Source organism: Spea bombifrons, chromosome 8 (assembly GCF_027358695.1).
Source record: "Spea bombifrons isolate aSpeBom1 chromosome 8, aSpeBom1.2.pri, whole genome shotgun sequence".
Taxonomy (NCBI): Eukaryota; Metazoa; Chordata; class Amphibia; order Anura; family Pelobatidae; genus Spea; species Spea bombifrons.
In genome coordinates, this window is record NC_071094.1 from 42,896,179 (window position 1) to 42,913,402 (window position 17,224).

Sequence of the window (17,224 nt, forward strand, 5' to 3'; positions counted from 1 at the left end):
GTCGCAAGAGGCTTTACTGAGAATTTTTAAGTGACTTTGTGACCTATTGTGTAACTAGGCTTTTTTGTGTATAAAATGTATTTTATTTACCAAATGTAATTTATAAACCCATTTTGATAAACTAAACATGCGGTGCTTTTACAAAACAGGGGAGGAAAGAGGGGGCAGAGTGATTTGAGTCCCAAAAAGAGGGTGGCCCCCCTAAGCCTACGGGAGGGATGGAATGGTATATAAGGTCTGTAACTGTAATTACTCGTAGATGGAAACCTAGGGGAGATACCGTGCCGTGACAACTAGCCATCTGGGGACTTCTCAGGACGGTTGTCCTTAAGGGCTCCTCGTGGGAGGTAGGAAGGGGAGTGGCTGCATTAAATGGCTGGGGCTAGCTTCCAATAGACTTAAGAAGGAGGGGAAGCGGGCGGGGCCAGAGCAGGGCCCAAATAAAAAACAAATCTGAACTTGGGGCTATGGACAATAGGTGGGCTCGGTTTTGGCCGCATGTGGTCTGTGACCAGCGTTGATTTCTGTTTTAGACAGAGAGGTTCCAGGTATGATGAGCTGGTCTCCATGAGCATTCACATATATGATGTCATAGTAAAAGAAGTCGCCGACACACTCATTGCCTCACCCCTGTTTCGATTACTTTGTCTCTTATTCATAAAGTAACGCGCTGCTACAAAGTCTCGCTTTTAATGCTGGTTCTCTTACGACAAACATTTGCGGAAAAATGTTTTATTTCTATCCGACTGCTGCCTTCTGGTTCTGCTTAGCGGGTAAAATCTGGACTCTCCCCTTCATTCATCCGGCTGACAATAATCTGAAAGAGGAATGAAGATGTTAAATCAGACGGCGCTAGACAGCCGGGAGGTCTAAGATCCCTGAACTCGTGACGTGGCGCGACTCACCGGCACGCCGGCCGGGCACAGATGGATTCGTCGGACGCCTTGGCATGGAGATTCCCTTCCTAATAACTCACAATGGCTCGGGATCCGTGTCAGCATTCCGTATTCTGAAAGCCCCTCTCGCCCCGTCCAAAGCAACCTGGGAAACTTTCTAAATTCTCCCACCCCAAGAATCTCAAAAGATATTAACCCTTCAACAGCCCATCACTAGAATCTCGAGATTCTATTGTAACGACGCCAGGGCCGGACCGGACTAAATAGCGTAACTGCAGCTGAAGACAGGCGTTTAAGCTCACGCTGGAGCACCATATCGGGTGATTATAGAGCAGCTGGCCATTGGCCTACATGGCATTTGCCAGATGTACTAAATGGCCAGTCCAGGCCTGCATACCCATTGCCACACCTGGGTACCCTAAGCCACAGAAATGGCTTTCCTGCCCTTGCCCTTCCACATACAACGGCATATGTTCCATGTGACCCGTCACCATGACACGTGGGGCGAGTTTAAGGCTCGGAGGTGCCCCGTTACCTAGTTTCTGTGGGATTTCCAGTATATCTTCGTAGCCTTCACAAGCGGCTATATCCTTAAACTCCTCCATAAACCGGTCTTCTAACTGGGGAGAGCGAGCTGCGAGGAGAGAGAGGGAGAGATTGTGAGGAAAGTGGGGGACGGCGCTGGACAAAGGAAACAAAGTAATCTTCTACTGACATTTATGTTTCATTTTCCAGCTTTATAATCCGGTCCACTACAGTTTTTACCTCTGTGAAGGGGCAGCGGGAACGTTATGCTTCAGGACAGGAGCCCCCCACCCAAACTCAATGGTCTCCTCGTGCTGGATCGGACGTGCCCCCGTGAATGAAGGACCGGAGTCACTGTGTAGCTTTAGCTATATTGATGTATTTCAGGTCTTTCTATAAATATGATATCTATATGTCCAGGGAACCTCATAGACACTTCTTATTGTCGTGCCTCTTTCTTTTATTTATTTATTTTATTTTATTTTTATTTTATTTTTATGCTCCTCTTGTGTTTATTTTCATGCATGTCGCTTTCTTTCTTTGTGTTAACTCTATGTGGTTTGTCTTTGCGTTTTATTTCTCTTTCCTGCGCTGATGTCCTGCGCCGAGGAGCCACGTGGGTGAAGAACAAAGCAGAAGACGGGAATGAAGAGGACAGAGCTAAAAAAATGAAGACAGAGGAGAGAAGAAAGAAGAACTGAAGGAGAACAAAATGAAAAGAGCAAAGAAGAACAAAGAAAACAGAACTCAGAGAGAACAATGCCAAAAGAGAGAAGATGTCAGTAAGATGAAGGAGTAGGACATTCGGCAGCAGGAAGAAATCTATCAGCGGTGTGAAGAGTTCCTCCTCTGAGACCTTAAACATACCGAGATGGTGACATTAAGTGAAACGTTTGGAACAGTGAACAATAATGCAGAAATGTGGTTATGATTTATGAATGTATTTAAATGCGGGCAAATAAAAATGTCCAGCTCAGTAAACGTGACACTTTTCAGCGTTGTGTCATCCTCATAAAAAGCTGCTAGCCGCTTGTCGGCCTTTGTGCCTACAATGCCAGCTCAGCTAATAAAGGACAACGTGTTCCACGAAGAATTTTGGCCATTTCATTGGAACGTTTTATGAAACCACAGAAGACCTGAGGAAAGCCACAGTCTATGTCCGCAGTCCTCGCATTTCAGTTCATGGACTGGGCAGACCCAGCAGGGATCTCGGGTTCCTGATAAAGTAGGGGACCTTTCCATGGTCCACAGCAAGCATTACAAGGCAAGACGCACTCGCTAAAGCCACCGTACTGTGATTTAGACTAAGTAGCCCTAATCTGGAAATCTGCTGGAATCTTCGCTCGGATCTGGAAGGAGTAGTTCTGCTGCCTCGTATAACACAAACCCACCAGAGACCAAGCCCCAGGTATACATACCGTATAGGAGAAGCCTGGCGGTGCTGCTGTCCGTCTCCTTCAGGACGGCACAATGTGGGCAACTGGATGAAAACAACTGGGTGAGCCTGTCTGGGTGGCCTGTGGACACACATCAAGGATGCATTCTCAGGTTCCAAGCTCCGATACGCAACACCACCTTCTCTTTCCACTCCGCCATTCCAACAGACTGTCCTCCCTTTTGTATTCTGCCCTACGATCCCCCCTCTTTCCACCCCTCCTAACGCCCCCTTCGTACCCTCGGTCCGCAGTTCTGTGCTCCCATCCGTTAACAGGTAGATCCACTTTCGAGGGACACAGGATCCGTCTTTGCTGCAGGCAATAAATGGAGAATAAAAGAGTAATAATGAAAGGGGCAGAAGGATATTAACGACTTAGAGAGAAAGGAGGCGATATTGTGGCGGATACATAGTGTGTGTGTGTGATAAAAATACATACGTATGTTTAAGTGAAGAAAGGAGGAAAGGGAGCAGAAAAGATTCCTCTTTAGATGTTCCCAAGAATGCAAAAAATTCTAAAGTGGTTTTATCACCATGACAACCAAAGAAATGTTACCACTGATTGGACCATTCCATTAGCTGCTATTGTGAAAATACAATTTTTCCAGCTTTCCAGCGGAATGATTAGTGTTCTTCCAACGTGGAGGCCTCGGGAATTTATTATTAGGGCTTTGTTTTCATGCCGGGGGAAACCAGCACTTTGGTACCATAGAGCCTCATCGCCCCTCCGTCAGCAGGATCCAAAATCATTGCCTCTGTGCTGACGGATACAATGTAACAGCGCATGCAACAAGCACTATTACAGCTATTTAAATGTCTGAATTCTGATGCCAAAGGAGGGGATCCTTAGCTGTTACAGAAACCCTGCAGGGTCTGTACAGAGACCGATGGGGTCTCTGATGGTCCGTCTTATGCCGATCGTGCATTGTGTGATCAGAAAAGTAGGTCTGCAAAGTGGTGCTTACTGATCACTGTGTGATCAGCAAGCAGAGAGATCAGGGTGACAGACAAAGTTTCCTCCTCTTTGCTCATAATGAAGACAAATATTAATAAATAATAATTAATTATAAAATAAAATAAATAATTAAAGGAAATGTCACCATGGCATTATGACAATTAGCGATAATCTCACACTCTAATGGCCGCCGTGAACTCCAGTTTCTCTCCCTCGGTGCTTTCTCGGACCAGGAATTTGGTGTTGTCCATCACTTTGAAGATTTCCAGCGCGCCTGAATCAAACGTGGCAGCGGCTGCCAAGAAATACCAGTGTCCCATATACTGCAAGGGGAACTACCAGGGCTTTAATACATTGCTCTACCACAATAACCCCAAACCCCCAGCTACCATGTCCAGAAACCTCTCTACCTTACGCTACACGCGTGACCCGGATCTCATACCCTCCCCTGTGCCTCATATATTTAAAAATGCTTATCCGTGTGGGTATTATCACCCGCTGTGCCAATGTTGTGCCGCATAGAAACATAGAATCTCCTATCTCGTCGCCCGTTTCTCCTGCTGTAAAGACTCGAACCTTAATCAGTTGTCAGTCTCGTCTTAGATTCAGGAGCCGTATGTCTATCCCATGCATGTTTAAATCCCCTGACTGTATTAACCTCTACCACCTCTGCTGGGAGGCTGTTCTGCTTACTACTACCCCCTGTACCCACCCCCTCCCAGGGCTTACCACCATGCACACTGGCAGAAGCTGAATTCCTATTCCCGGAGATTACCTCTGTCCTGTTGACACTCGATGCTGAGAGTCGGTTATTGCCGTCGCAGACAGATAACGAGTCTATGGCAAGACCATACAGGTAAAGGACAAATTTCCATGCGCTGCCAATCATCTCGGAGCTGCGTGTCTTCAGTTTTCACTCTCTCTCTCGCACTCCGTTCACTTCTCCTCCTGTCCCTTTTCTTTGTGACCTCTTATCTCGGAACCTTGCTCGTTCTTGATTCTTCTCCCTCTCGAAGACCCTTGTTCTCTCTCGCACAATCATTAACTCCACGCTCGTCCACTCATTAACGAGGCCACCGGTCAGTTTAAACAGAGCATTGCGAAAGAACGGGGATCCTTCTACGTCCCGTATGCACCGCGGCTCTCGAAGGATTTATATTATAGATATCGCCACGTAGTTTAATCAGTTGCCGAAAACTATCCAGATTTTGAAATAAAACCTAGGGATATCTTTTAAGGCGATACATGCAAAAAATACATTTTCTGCATCACTGAACGTACCTTCCAAGGAGGGACGGTGCCTTTTTAACACCCAAATCCCGAAGGCTCTCTTTTGTAGGTGCTCAGAATGTTTGCCGGGCGAGACGGTGCCACGGGATTCTATAGCATAATAATAATAATGCGCAAAAATAAATGATGGAATTCAAATACTTTATTCTCGCTCTAAATGCATTGCTCAATTATACCCACCATGAACAATGTTGGTGCCCACCCCTCCCCCAACCCCAGGGTGAAGGGGCAGATTCTCAGGGTCACACAGTCTGAAGACTTTATATTCTGTGACCGTACATAAGACCCCCAGTCGGTGCTTTTGCTGCCGGTATGTGATGGTGGATAGCCCTGCTTGAAGTCAGTTGTAACTTACACAAGGACCGATATAAGAGCCGTTCGGGTAACGCATTTGGTCGCTACACAGAATCTTCACGGTGGGCCGTGAAAGGGTAAAAATGTAAAGAAGTTCCTGGGTATAGCGACGTATAACGATAACGCAAGCGCAAAAAAGGGGCGACGGGGCCGACGTATAAAAAGTATCGTGACAAACATTTCCCGGAGCCCATAAATATTTCACGAATAAAAGAACTCTATGGCTGGGCAGCTAAATCTACATAAAATAAAACAGTCCGGAACACAAAACGGAGGAAATAACACAGAACCCTCCATTATCAGTCAGTTTGGGAAAATTCATTCAGACCCTAAAAATCATTTAATTTACAACTTTCTAGAGTATTGCATTGCATTGCATTGCATTGTATTGTATAGTATAGTATAGTATAGTATTGTATTGTATTGTATTGTATTGTATTGTATCGTTATAATGTAACAATAAATATGTAAGGGGAAGTAAGGGCGGAAGCCAGCTTTTGCCAGGCGTTTAAATCGGAAGTAGAGGGCACTTGACGGGGTTTTGCCGCAGAAGGAAGTGACGTACAGAAGTGCTCCCGGAGGCGGAAGTCTAATACAGAACCCGGAAGCGGCCTGGCAGCTGCTGTCTGCGTTGCAGCACTTGTTGTTTGTCGGTGTCTCTGGTTACCAAGGAAACCAGAGCTTATAGGTACGTACCTGTGGTGCAGATCGCAGGCCTGGGGGCTGGGGCATGCGTTTAGAGGTTAATTCAGGGGTAATTAGAGGGTTAGCCGTAGGGGCTACAAGCAAGGCAGCCAACCCGAGTCCCCAGATCAAAGGGTTTCCGGCACCTGGACTCACAGCGCGGCCTTCGGTCTTTATTTATTATATGGGTGGGCTGTCAGGGTGGGATTATGAAGAGCCCTTTCATACCCCCCCAGGTGTGTAAAACATCCTACTAAACGTGTCTCTAGACTGACAAAAAAGTGATTTATCTCTATTTATACAACATGCCTGAAAAACATGGAGGAGGAGGAGAACCATAGCAATGGGGGTCAACATGTCCGACTTGGAGGACGAGAGAGAGAGAGAGAGAGGGGGCTGTGATAGAAACATTTAAATACATACAGGGATTTAATAAAGTGCGGGAGGGGAGTTTATTCCGGAGAAGGAGAAATGTTAGAACAAGAGACCAGAATTTAACCCCAGAGCGTCGGATGTTTAGATGGAATGGAAGGAGGTTTGCATTTACTGAGAGAGTGGCAGATAAGTGGAACAGACTCCCAGCAGAGGTGGTAGAGGGTAATACAGTCAGGGTATTAAACACACATGGGATTGACATACGGCTCCTGAATCTAAGACGAGACCAACGACTGTTTAAGGTTTGAGTCTTTACGGGGCGAGATCTGCTGGCAAATGCTATGTTTTCATAGATTTAATACAAATAAAGTTATACAAATCCACGTAAAATGACGCACTCTATGTAGATAACGTGGACGCTCATTCTCTATACTGCTTAGGCTTTAGCCCCCACGGGCTTCTAGAAGTCAGATCTCCGTCTCTGTGATATGGAAATGCCCTCCGGTCAGGGGAGTTTACGGTCCAGCGACGTTGCGATGCTCCGGCCGCGTCTCTTCCTCTTTCTGGCGAAATGAGAACTAACTCTGATCTCTTCCGCCCCGATCGTTTCTTCCAGGTTACAGTATGGCGGCAGACGAGAAAATGGAGGTGACGGTGAAAACGCTGGACTCCCAGACCCGGACTTTCACGGTGGAGAAAGAGGTGCGGGACAGCGAAGGGCTCTGCCGGGGTCTCCGGTGCCATACAGTAGCCGCGAACGAGCCGTATCGAGCCCATTAACTGCTTCTGTGTTAGCGGATCTCGGTTAAAAGTCCATCTCTGGCACTGATACGGGGGGTTGTCGTTGCGCATGCATGATGAAAGCCAGGAACATTCAGCCGTACGTTAGCTGGGCTTTGTGTAAAAGGAATGTAAAAGATTCACGAATAACGCATGGAAATTGTTTATATGAATATTTTATGTTTTAAGGCACATTTAAAACGTGAGCTCCTGCGCACGATATGTATAATTACAACTTTAAATAAAATGGGCTAATGTACTGTTAATTAGAGGTTATTTTTGGAAGGCATCCCGTTGTCATAGGACTGGAAGGAGCTGCTGGTGCAGGAGAGCTTTTCTATCGAGTCGTTTTTATTCTGTGTTATAGGAAAAGCTGCAGCGGGGGGGGGGCTCTGTAAATGTCGTATTATTCCTCTCTTTACCAGCTGCTGTTTTTTTTCCCCTCTTTAGATCACGGTGAAAGACTTCAAAGACCAGATCTCCAGTTCTGTAGGAATACCCCCAGAAAAGCAGCGGCTCATTTATCAGGGCCGAGTATTACAGGAGGACAAGAAGCTGAAAGAATACAGTGAGTGTTCATCGTGTTCTTTCTCCCTTTATAGTTCTATACATGTTTGGGGTTTTTTGTTTGTTTAGCAAGCAAGTTTCATTGAATTTTGTTTTTTTGTCTTAAAGATGTAGATGGGAAGGTGATCCATCTCGTGGAACGCGCTCCACCCCAAACCCAGTCTGCTGCGGGGGGTGCAGCTCCTTCAGGTTCTTCCACCGGTGCCAACGGAGCAAGTGGAGCAGGGGCCGGAGGTCCGGAGAGAAATGGGAACAGCTACGTGATGGTGGGAACGTTTAACCTGCCGGTGAGATGCTACATTGTCTATCACCTTCTGCTTTCTTTCTCCCCGGCCATCTTGGAGCTACACGTCTGGTCCGGGATCCCAGAGCTGCCATCGTGCTGCCCGCAAAGAAGACAAAAAAGTCCCTGGAGTCTATAAACTGTAGACGTCACAGTAACTGGCAGAAAATCTGAAATTGGGTATTACGCAATGTTGGCAAAGCCCAGCGTCCACCACTACAGTGGCAACAACATTGAGTTGGGTGCAGCTCGTGGAAAAAACCTGGGCACTGGGGTCTCTGGCCCCTGGATTGGCGGGGTTTTCTCCTTGTGCCGTGCGTACCACAGAAACACCTGTAATACAGTAAGCTTACCGTCTTCCTTTATTTACAGCATGTGATGTCAGGACTCGGTGAAGCTGCTAGAGGACCCAGGGTTTCCGCCGTTAGTGGGGTAAGTAAGTGAAATGTGCCATGGCGTTTTGTGATGAGGCCTAATAGTCCTCTATATATATATCCAGAAAATGGGCCTATTGTAAATAAAGCTTAAGGGTCCAATAGAGCGGTTGTATGTATGATGCCCCCTACAGGTAAAAGAGGGAGCCCGCGCATGTACGTTGGGGGTATTAATTCGGTGGGGGTATTATTATAGATTTTAGTACATTTGCATGTATCGGTAACCGGTAACCCCGTGGTGGGCCGTCCCTTGTCCCTCCCTGCGGATTATTTGCATGTTTGTGTTTTTGGTGAATTACAGGGATCCGTGTCTGATTTACGCTCTTCGCTGTACCTTCCCCTGCTCTCACTTTATGTTCTCTCCATCTTTACCCCCCCGATGTCACTTTTTGTCTTTCCTTTCTGTGTACCCCCCCCATGCTCATTCCCAACAAACGTCTTCTCTTTTCACCTCCACGTTTTTACTTTTTCTTCTGAAATTCTTCTCGCTCCCTCCCTCCCTCGCTCCGGCTGCTGCGCTCCCCGACTTGTTCTCCTCTCCCTCCCTATTTCTTTCTCTCTCACTCAGAGTGATGGCTCCTCTCTCGATGTCCATATAAACCTAGATCAGCAACTCCCAGTCCAGGTACGGCCAAGGCTCGGCAGCTAGTCACGCAAACCATTGTCACGGTCGTCGGCTGTGTTCCGTACAGTCCTGGGACTTTTGGGATGTCGGCACGCTCTAAGCATCTCATGGCATCTGTAGCGGCGCGCATGGCCTCTGTTTTATTGTGCATCGTCTCCAGCTCATCCTCGGCATGCAGCCATCTCCCTACCCCCTACGCGTTTTTCTTTGTGTGGTACCATGGAGTAATATTTGGTATCCTTAATATCCTTGGAGCCTATTGCAAGTTGAAATATATCCTACTTAAGACACATCTCAGACCTATTTTCCGCTTGTTATTAGAATCAATGAAAAGCTAAACAGGCTAAATTTAGTTATTTGGTCAATAAAGATCAGTAAGGCATAAAAGCCTATATTCACTTTTATCCCCCTGAAATAACTGATTGGGATCGAGTCTTTGCTGCTGAGAAGCGGAAGTATCCCAGCATGCATTGGATCTGGCTCTTTCTGATTGGCCGCCCATTTAACTGCTTTTTCAAAGATTTTTTTTTTATGAATAACATGAAAACCACATATTGGGGGTAGTATGACATGCCGTATTGTTTGGTTTCCATGGCGCAGACCCTTTAAGACATCACTGAAGATACAAGACTGAAAAGTCACAATATAAAGGCACAAGAGAATTAACCCCGTCCGTCTCGTTTGCTTTTTCCCCCTCATTCTCTTCCTCTATCTTTTATTTCTTTTGTTGTCTCTTCCCCGACATACTTACAACTTCTCCTTTAATCTATTATTCTTTTCGCTCCCCCCTTTTACACCGCCTTCCCCATCACCACCACCTCCTCACTTTGTTTTTCCGCCCCGTGTGTCCTTCCATCCGTCTCATCCCCTTTCATCTGCGTCCCCTTCGCCTCCTCTCCGTATTCTGCCTCTCGCTAACATCTCTCCTCCCTGTATCCCTCCTGCCTTCTGTCTCTCTCTTTCCTGAATACAGAGCGAGCCCCGCGTCCGCCTCGTGCTGGCGCAGCACATGATACAGGACCTGCAACGGATAGTGGATCGCCTGGAGGTGAGAAGCGGCCGTGCCGCGTATAGTTAGTATTATGTCTGGTAGTGCGTGCGTGCCTGCGCTGTGCTGGTTCTGCTGAGTCCTAAAGCCATCTTGCACTCCATGTTTGCTTCAGGGAAATGGCAGCAGCGAGCAACCTACTGAGCCCATGGATACCTCCGCCGCTGAAGGAGAGAGTGGCAGCAGGGAAGCTCCAGCTCAAAGCATCCCCGGTACCGACGGGCAGCCGGGTGCAGCCGCTCCCAGGTAATACCGTCTTCGCTATGATGCTCTCAGTTGCCTTTTCGACCGCCCTTCTTTGTCTCTTTTTTTCCCTCCCTATGCCCCCTGTGCTTCCGTATGACGTTAACTACCCCTTCTCTCGCAGCCACCCATCCCCCTCTGAATACGGCGATGTCCTCCAGTCTCTCTCGCGAGTGGAAGAACGTCTCGCCCCGTTCATGCAGCGGTACCGGGAAATCATCAGCAATGCTACCTCCGGCGTCTATGACAACGTGAGATCATTTATTCTTCTCTTTGGCCCTCCAAACCTCATCTGACGCTTTATAGGACGCATATTTATCCCCGCAAACACAAGAAGTCAAACGCGGACTCCTCTGGCGCCCTAGAATTAAACTGCCGGGGTTTGACGATTTCAAAGATTTTAATGACTTTATTATTTATTTTATTCATGTTTTTTAAATTGAGATTATAGAAGAAATTCTCCTTTTTTTGTTCTCCCTTCTCCTTCAGCAAGAGGACAGGGAACAGTCTCAACGTGTGCTCAATCTGGTCGGCGAGTCTCTGCGCCTTCTGGGAAACGTTTTGGTTGCTTTGTCCGATCTCCGCTGTAACCTGTCGTCGGCCTCTCCCCGTCACTTGCATGTGGTACGGCCCATGTCGCATTACGCAGGGCCAATGCTGCTGCAGCAGGCAGCCATACCAATACAGGTAAGGGGGGGGGGTTGCACAAGGTTTCTTTTTATGTTTCCCCTGTATGTTCCCTTAGACTCTCCACCTCCTTACTCCATAGTTTGAAGGCATAACTCTTATGTTTCCGTGCGATACACCCAAATTACAACAAAAAAAAGAAAAGCCGTAGACTAACCTAAAATTTGTAGTGATTTCTTTCCCGGGCATTTAGGGCAACGACTATCCCTTCCTTCCTCGCTTTGATCGCTTCTATTTTACCGCATATCGTCCTAAACGCAACCGAAATACCAATTCCCATTTGTGTTTTTAAGATTAACGTTGGGACGACGGTGACGATGACCGGAAACGGAGCCCACACCGGACAAGCCTCTCCCGAAGGGACCCCAGCCTCGACCGTTCCTCCCGGTGCACCTGACCAGCAAAGAGGGGCGCCAGAGAGTCAGTCGGCCCCCACTGGGGAACCAACTCCGTCCCAAGCCCCACCACCTTCTGCTCCTCCACCGCACCCCCGCGTTATCCGTATCACTCACCAGACCGTGGAACCCGTCATGATGATGCACATGAACATCCAAGGTGACCATTAAACCTTCTTATCCACCAATCAAAGCGCTCCGCGTCCGAGGCTTTATTGACTTGTCTCTTGTCTTTTAAGATTCGGGATCTGGTGGTCCTACGAACGTCCCTCCTCCCCCTGCAGGGCACGGTAAGACAGCTTAGTTTTAATGTGATGCTGAAAGTTCTAGATCTGCGATCGGCAAAGCAGAAGCTGCAGTATCCGATCTAATACAGGAGCGATCGTTATTTAAAGGTGCTGTTCCACTTAGCTGCACTCTCTAGCATGTTGGGCAAATAAACCCGAGCAAGTGCGTCATTTTACTCTTTTCTCTGAAGGCTATACAGAACTTCAATTTAGAAACCTTCAGTCGTGTGACGATTAAGGGGTCCCAGCAAATATTAGGAAAGAGGTTACATTTTACATACGTGTTCCGCAGACTCGGACGTTTGTAATGCTGCGTTTAGTTAGCAAAGTTCTGAATTCAGCAGGTCGGGTGGAACTACATTGGAGGAGTTATGGATAATAATATGTAATGATTTAGCGCGTGTATTAGAGAAGTGGTCAGGTTTTATGCAGGGAAAAGGTGAAACAGGACGGTTATACCGGGACGGCTCCCGTATAAGACGTGCCGGAGCTTAGGCTCTCCCCCCCCGCTTAGTATTTTAGTCCTTGAGGGTCACCGGCACTGAGAGCTTTCTCGACGTGGCAGAGCCGGGCATAAGAAGACGGTTTAACGTCGCGTGTTTCTGGGCACCAAGAATACGACATAGAGAGGTCGGTAACGTTAACCCTTAGCGTGCTGCTATCCTAGCGAGCTGGACAGGCTGTACGATCAGTACAGGGTATATAGCGCTGACCCGTCAATCAGTCGGTATTCCTATTCTGTAGGAGGTGGTCCGCACATTCACATGCCTGGTCTGCCCCCCGAGTTCATGCAGGCGATTTCACACCAGATTACCCAGCAAGCCTTGGCCGCGGCGTCAGGTATGAAACTCGTTGCACCGTTAATCGCTGTATGCAAAGAAATACGTTCTTAAGATAGAAGACGTAGAAAAATGAGACCTTTTTCCTCCTCTGGTTGTTTTTACTGAAAAGGCAGAATAATTAACTCTTTCTAGTCTCTGGTGAGGACAAAAAGGCATCCCGGAGATCTTTAACATGCGCACCTGTGTTATTTTTTCAGGGCAGCAAATTCCCGGCTTCCAGGCTCAGACCCCTCGCTTTGTGTTCACAAGGCCTGTTACCCCCCTTCAGCCACCCCGTCCCGGGGCAAACGTACCCGGGCCAGGAGCTGGGGCAGCAGCTGGACCCGCTTCCGGCCCGACGGTGAGGAGCCGCGCAGGCATTTCTCCGATCTCTGTAAAGACATGGAGGTGATCTGTATAAACGACGTGTAAGTTGTGTGTTCTGCCGCTGATGCCGCTCTTCTCGCTGCCGTTCTTTGCCAGGCTGCGCCAGTAGCCGATGCCTCCTTGGCCCAGATGATCAGCGGACTCGTCGGTCAGCTTCTCATGCATCCGGTCATCGTCGGTGAGTACGGGCTGATGCCTGAGCCGCGTTGCTTAAAAGCATTTTTGTTTCGTTCACTTTTTTCCTCCTCACTTTTACCTTTGCCTGTCCTCCATTTTTTTCTCTCTCTCTTCACAGCCCAGGGCGGCAGCACAACTTCCACATCGTCAACTTCATCTTCCGCTTCTACGTCCTCCTCCACCTTCACCACCCAAACCACCACCACCAGCAGCTCCTCTTCCTTCCCCAGCCCTCCCTCTGCTCCATCCGGCCCCGCTCCACAGCCGGCCCCTGGGCCCGAACAACAGCTCTCCCAGCTCCTTGGCTCCCTGCTGGGCACGGCAAGCTCCGGGATGGCAAACATTGCCATGGGTTCCCCGAGTATCACCGTGGCTGTGCCAGGGATGCCAGCGTTTCTACAGGGAGTCACCGACATGCTGCAGGTACGTGACGCCATTTACTGACCCCATCCTCTAAGGGGTGTCCAACCTGCGGCCCTCCAGCTGCTGCGGGATTACATCTCCCATTGTGCTCTTTCAGCTGGCTGAGGAGTATGGGAGATGTAGTCCTGCAGCAGCTGGAGGGCCGCAGGTTGGACGCCCCTGCTCTAATAGGTCACTTTTATTACGGTCTTCCCGTTTATAAACATGCTGGGGAGGGATAAATGATTCTATCGTGTGTCATTTATATATTAGCAATACCGATCATGTTGGCCAACATCAATGAGCTGGAATCCATTTATTACCGCTATAACCGCTTCTAATAGATTGTCAGCTCACGAGACTCTCCTTCTGTACCAACGTGTCTTTTTATGTCAATTTTCATGTTATTGTGCCGTTATATGGCGGAATTATCCAGAAATGGTGTAATATTAACGCTTTTGGATTTTCTAATTCTCTCTCTCTGTTTTTAGGCTTCCCAGCCGATTCCTGTATCCACTTCGGTTCCGCAGTCCTTCGCTCAGCCCCCTCCGTCGGCTCCGTCGCCCCCTGCGGCTCCCGCCGCCCCACCTCAAGGTGCCGCCGCAGACTCCCTGCCCCCTGAGTTCTTCACCAGCGTGGTCCAGGGTGTCCTCTCCTCCATGCTCGGGTCCCTGAGCGCAGCCGATCAGAGCGGGACGGAGAGTATTGCGGCTTTCATCCAACGGCTCAGCGGCTCCCATAATATCTTCCAGCCCGATGCCGAGGGACCCGGGGGTAAGAAGCACCTCGGCCCTCATTTGCCTCCTTTATCGCCTTCTCTGGGTCCCTTTCCTCCATGTTTCCCTCTTCGCTGACGTTCCTCGCTCTCTCCCATCACCAGGGTTCTTCGGGGACCTCTTGTCTCTGATCTGTCACCACTTCTCCCTGGTGGACATGGTAATGTTACTGCATGGACAGTCGCAGCCCCTGCAGAATCTGCAGCCCCAGCTCCGTTCCTTCTTCCTCCAGCAATACCTGCATCAGGCAGACCCCACTCCGCAGAATATCCAGGTATGGCGCCCCTTTAAATGTCTGACAAGTGCGGTGGAAACGTGTCTGGATCTGTCACTAAATTCTGTATTATATTTTTCCCCCCCAGATGGCGTCTCGTAATCTCATTAATGGACTAGAGGAATATATACGGGAGAGCTTTGTAAGATCACCATCGCTTTTTAGCCCTTTTCCCCCTTTATGCTGAGTCCCCCCTGCTTGTCTCGCGTGTGTCGCATCACGTTTTCATGTGGCGTGTCCCTTGTATGATACAGGCTTCGGTTACTGTCCGTGACGGGGTTGACATCACCAGGACAAACCTTGAATTCCTACAAGAGCAGTTCACCCGGATCACGACGCACATCCTACATTGCGCAGGTACGTTATATGTCCGTCACCTGCTTACGGGGTCTCCTGCTCCATGTTATCCTAGTTTGTGATAAATAATAATAGGTTAGAATTAATGCTCGGAGTATCAATTATTTAATATTTGTTTCTTGTCGTATCTTTCAGACTCCACGTTCGGTCAGCGTCTTCTGGAGATGTGTAACCAGTCGCTCTTCGAATGGCTGGCTCTGAATCTTTACTGCCTGCGAGGAGATCAGAGCGCGCTAACGTCCGTCATTAACGAGAGAATCGTAAGCCACCTATGGCCCTCCCTATCTCTGGGAATTAGCCCAGTAGCCCTCTGTAGCCCCGATTTGCCCAGATCTTATTCCATCTGTATGTGTTTCAGAGGAGGCTTTCTCTCGACGTCTCTCCTGCGTTGGTCTCATGGGTGACGTCTGTCCTCTCTCTGCGGCTCCAAGTCCTCCTGGGGCAAATGCCGGTAACGGAGGCGGAAGTGCTTCGACACGTTCGGAGGGGGTCCGACTCTCAGGTGAGTCTGAAGACTTAAAGGAGGTTTATGCGGAACAAAGGGGGTAATTGGGGCAAATTACGCTGAATGGAGGAAGAAGGTGTCCTGGTGCATCAACTTCATTATAACATATACCTGTTACAGGGTGCAGAGTCTCCTTCCCAGGAACAGCCCATGGAGACCACGCCGGCTGACAGCCAGGTATGCGCACGGTTAAATCTCATCTCTCCTTCCGCTCACCGCTTTCCCCGTTACATCCCGTTATTTTTGTCTTTCCAGCACACCGGGGCTGCCTCTCCCGTTCCGGCCACTACCGTAGAGGAGGTCATGTTCTTACCCCCTCCGAGTTCAGCGCCTATCCTGTGCCCCGAGTCTGACCGTACCCCGCAGGCAGAGGCCGGGGCCGAGCCGTGGGCCGCTGCTGTTCCCCCAGTACGTGTTATTAATACCCCTTACTCTATTCTCTGCGGGGGGGGGGTATGGGGTGTAATCCAATTCATGCCTCGTAATCTCCGTTTCTCTTCCCAGGAATGGGTCCCGGTTATCAGGCAGGATTTGCAGAGTCAGAGGAAGATCAAACAGCAGCCCCCCTTGAGTGATGCCTACCTAAGCGGTATGCCTGCCAAGCGCCGCAAGGTAATGTCTCTGTTAACCTGCCCTGCGTTGTGGACCAGTACTGGATCCTTTGTTGTCTTTTGTTTTAATCTCATTCCCCGCTTGTCTTGTATTTCTCCTGTCCAGACGATGCAGGGCGAAGGTCCTCACCTCTCCCTCTCGGAAGCCGTAAACCGGGCGATGAGGACAACGGGAGCCAAGCCAGAAAGCAGCGCAGAAAGTCTAAGAAGGGAACTTGATAACGGAGAAGCACAAGGAAGGTACAGAGAGCAGGTGAGAATATTTCTTTCCTTAAAGATGGCAGAAACCTTTTTATGTGTGTATAATGGGGGTTTTCAGCACCTTCATGGTTAAATCTGGGCCCCGATGCCCTTATACAGTAGCTTAACATTAAACAACATGGCTGCGGGGGCCGCTTCTGCGCATACATTCTGCTTTCATCTCTGGAGGGTCTTGCTGATGATGACCTTGATGAGATTCTCTTCGGTTTTCAGCTCTGCGAAGACATCCAGAGAGTTCTTCAGGATAACGAGTCGTACAGCCCTCAGCGATTCCCCAACACGCAGCGGGTGTTCAGGGGAGACCCCTAAGCACAGACCGGCCCTAAACATAATATTGTCTGTCACTGTGGTAGTCATATATATATATATATTATAATATATATATGTTCCTAAACATGGTACCCGCTCCCCCAATCTATGGACATTGCACCCCCGGTCTGAATGTATGGTGCAGACCGTGACGGCTGGACAGCTCGTACCCCTCCCCCCCCCCTGCATTTAGTATGAATCCTAAAGCGTGACTGTGTACAGAAATCCTCAGACAGTAAGAATGCAGCCCTAAATTATACATCGGACCCCCTCGAATCACGCTGTGTGTACCCCTCAATCACGTGCCCGGCGGCGTACGCGGAGATTTTATGAAACGTCCCTTTTTCTTCCCGTCGGATTGTGTCGTGATGAAGACGCACCTCGTCCCCGCAGCAGCAACGCACACGCAGGTCTCTGTCTGTGAACCCCCCCCAATAAAAAGTTTTAAAAGAGCAGCGTGCGCTTCATTAATTCACTAAAG

At 48.8% G+C, this 17,224-nt stretch overlaps 2 protein-coding genes across 3 annotated transcripts; one reads left to right on the forward strand and one right to left on the reverse strand.

Moving 5' to 3' along the window:
* Positions 1–674: 674 nt before the first annotated feature.
* On the reverse strand, positions 675–4,858 carry APOM (apolipoprotein M). 2 transcript variants are annotated; one of them, XM_053472854.1, is made up of 6 exons: positions 4,587–4,858; positions 3,989–4,134; positions 3,096–3,169; positions 2,840–2,938; positions 1,432–1,530; positions 675–817 (listed from the first exon to the last, which is right to left on the reverse strand). In XM_053472854.1, the coding sequence occupies exons 1-6, from the start codon at positions 4,698–4,700 to the stop codon at positions 795–797; spliced, it is 555 nt and encodes a 184-aa protein (XP_053328829.1). In that variant the 5' UTR covers positions 4,701–4,858; the 3' UTR covers positions 675–794. The 2 variants fall into 2 exon arrangements, with proteins under 2 accessions (XP_053328829.1, XP_053328828.1); XM_053472853.1 differs by having other exon boundaries at positions 3,989–4,146; positions 4,587–4,856.
* Positions 4,859–6,038: 1,180 nt separating this feature from the next.
* BAG6 (BAG cochaperone 6) lies at positions 6,039–17,193 on the forward strand. Its single transcript, XM_053473480.1, has 27 exons — positions 6,039–6,143; positions 7,131–7,216; positions 7,745–7,862; positions 7,970–8,148; positions 8,517–8,576; positions 9,147–9,203; positions 10,177–10,251; positions 10,367–10,497; positions 10,619–10,745; positions 10,984–11,181; positions 11,475–11,736; positions 11,816–11,866; positions 12,608–12,703; positions 12,903–13,045; positions 13,168–13,249; positions 13,367–13,671; positions 14,142–14,424; positions 14,531–14,700; positions 14,789–14,842; positions 14,955–15,057; positions 15,193–15,317; positions 15,416–15,559; positions 15,683–15,739; positions 15,818–15,970; positions 16,067–16,174; positions 16,280–16,426; positions 16,648–17,193. Exons 2-27 carry the CDS (start codon positions 7,139–7,141, stop codon positions 16,741–16,743), a joined length of 3,402 nt encoding a protein of 1,133 aa, XP_053329455.1. The 5' UTR covers positions 6,039–6,143; positions 7,131–7,138; the 3' UTR covers positions 16,744–17,193.
* The last annotated feature ends 31 nt before the right edge of the window (positions 17,194–17,224 follow it).

Excerpts from the sequence above, each read along its gene's own strand:
- BAG6 (XM_053473480.1), top strand. The coding sequence starts at position 7,139 with ATGGCGGCAGACGAGAAAATGGAGGTGACGGTGAAAACGCTGGACTCC. Across the intron at positions 13,672-14,141 it reads GAGTCACCGACATGCTGCAG|GCTTCCCAGCCGATTCCTGT; the intron begins GTACGTGACGCC and ends CTCTGTTTTTAG. Across the intron at positions 14,701-14,788 it reads CCACTCCGCAGAATATCCAG|ATGGCGTCTCGTAATCTCAT; the intron begins GTATGGCGCCCC and ends TTTCCCCCCCAG.
- APOM (XM_053472853.1), bottom strand. The coding sequence starts at position 4,700 with ATGATTGGCAGCGCATGGAAATTTGTCCTTTACCTGTATGGTCTTGCC. Across the intron at positions 3,170-3,988 it reads TTCACGGCGGCCATTAGAGT|CAAAGACGGATCCTGTGTCC; the intron begins GTGAGATTATCG and ends TATTGCCTGCAG. Across the intron at positions 2,939-3,095 it reads CACAGAACTGCGGACCGAGG|GCCACCCAGACAGGCTCACC; the intron begins GTACGAAGGGGG and ends GTGTGTCCACAG.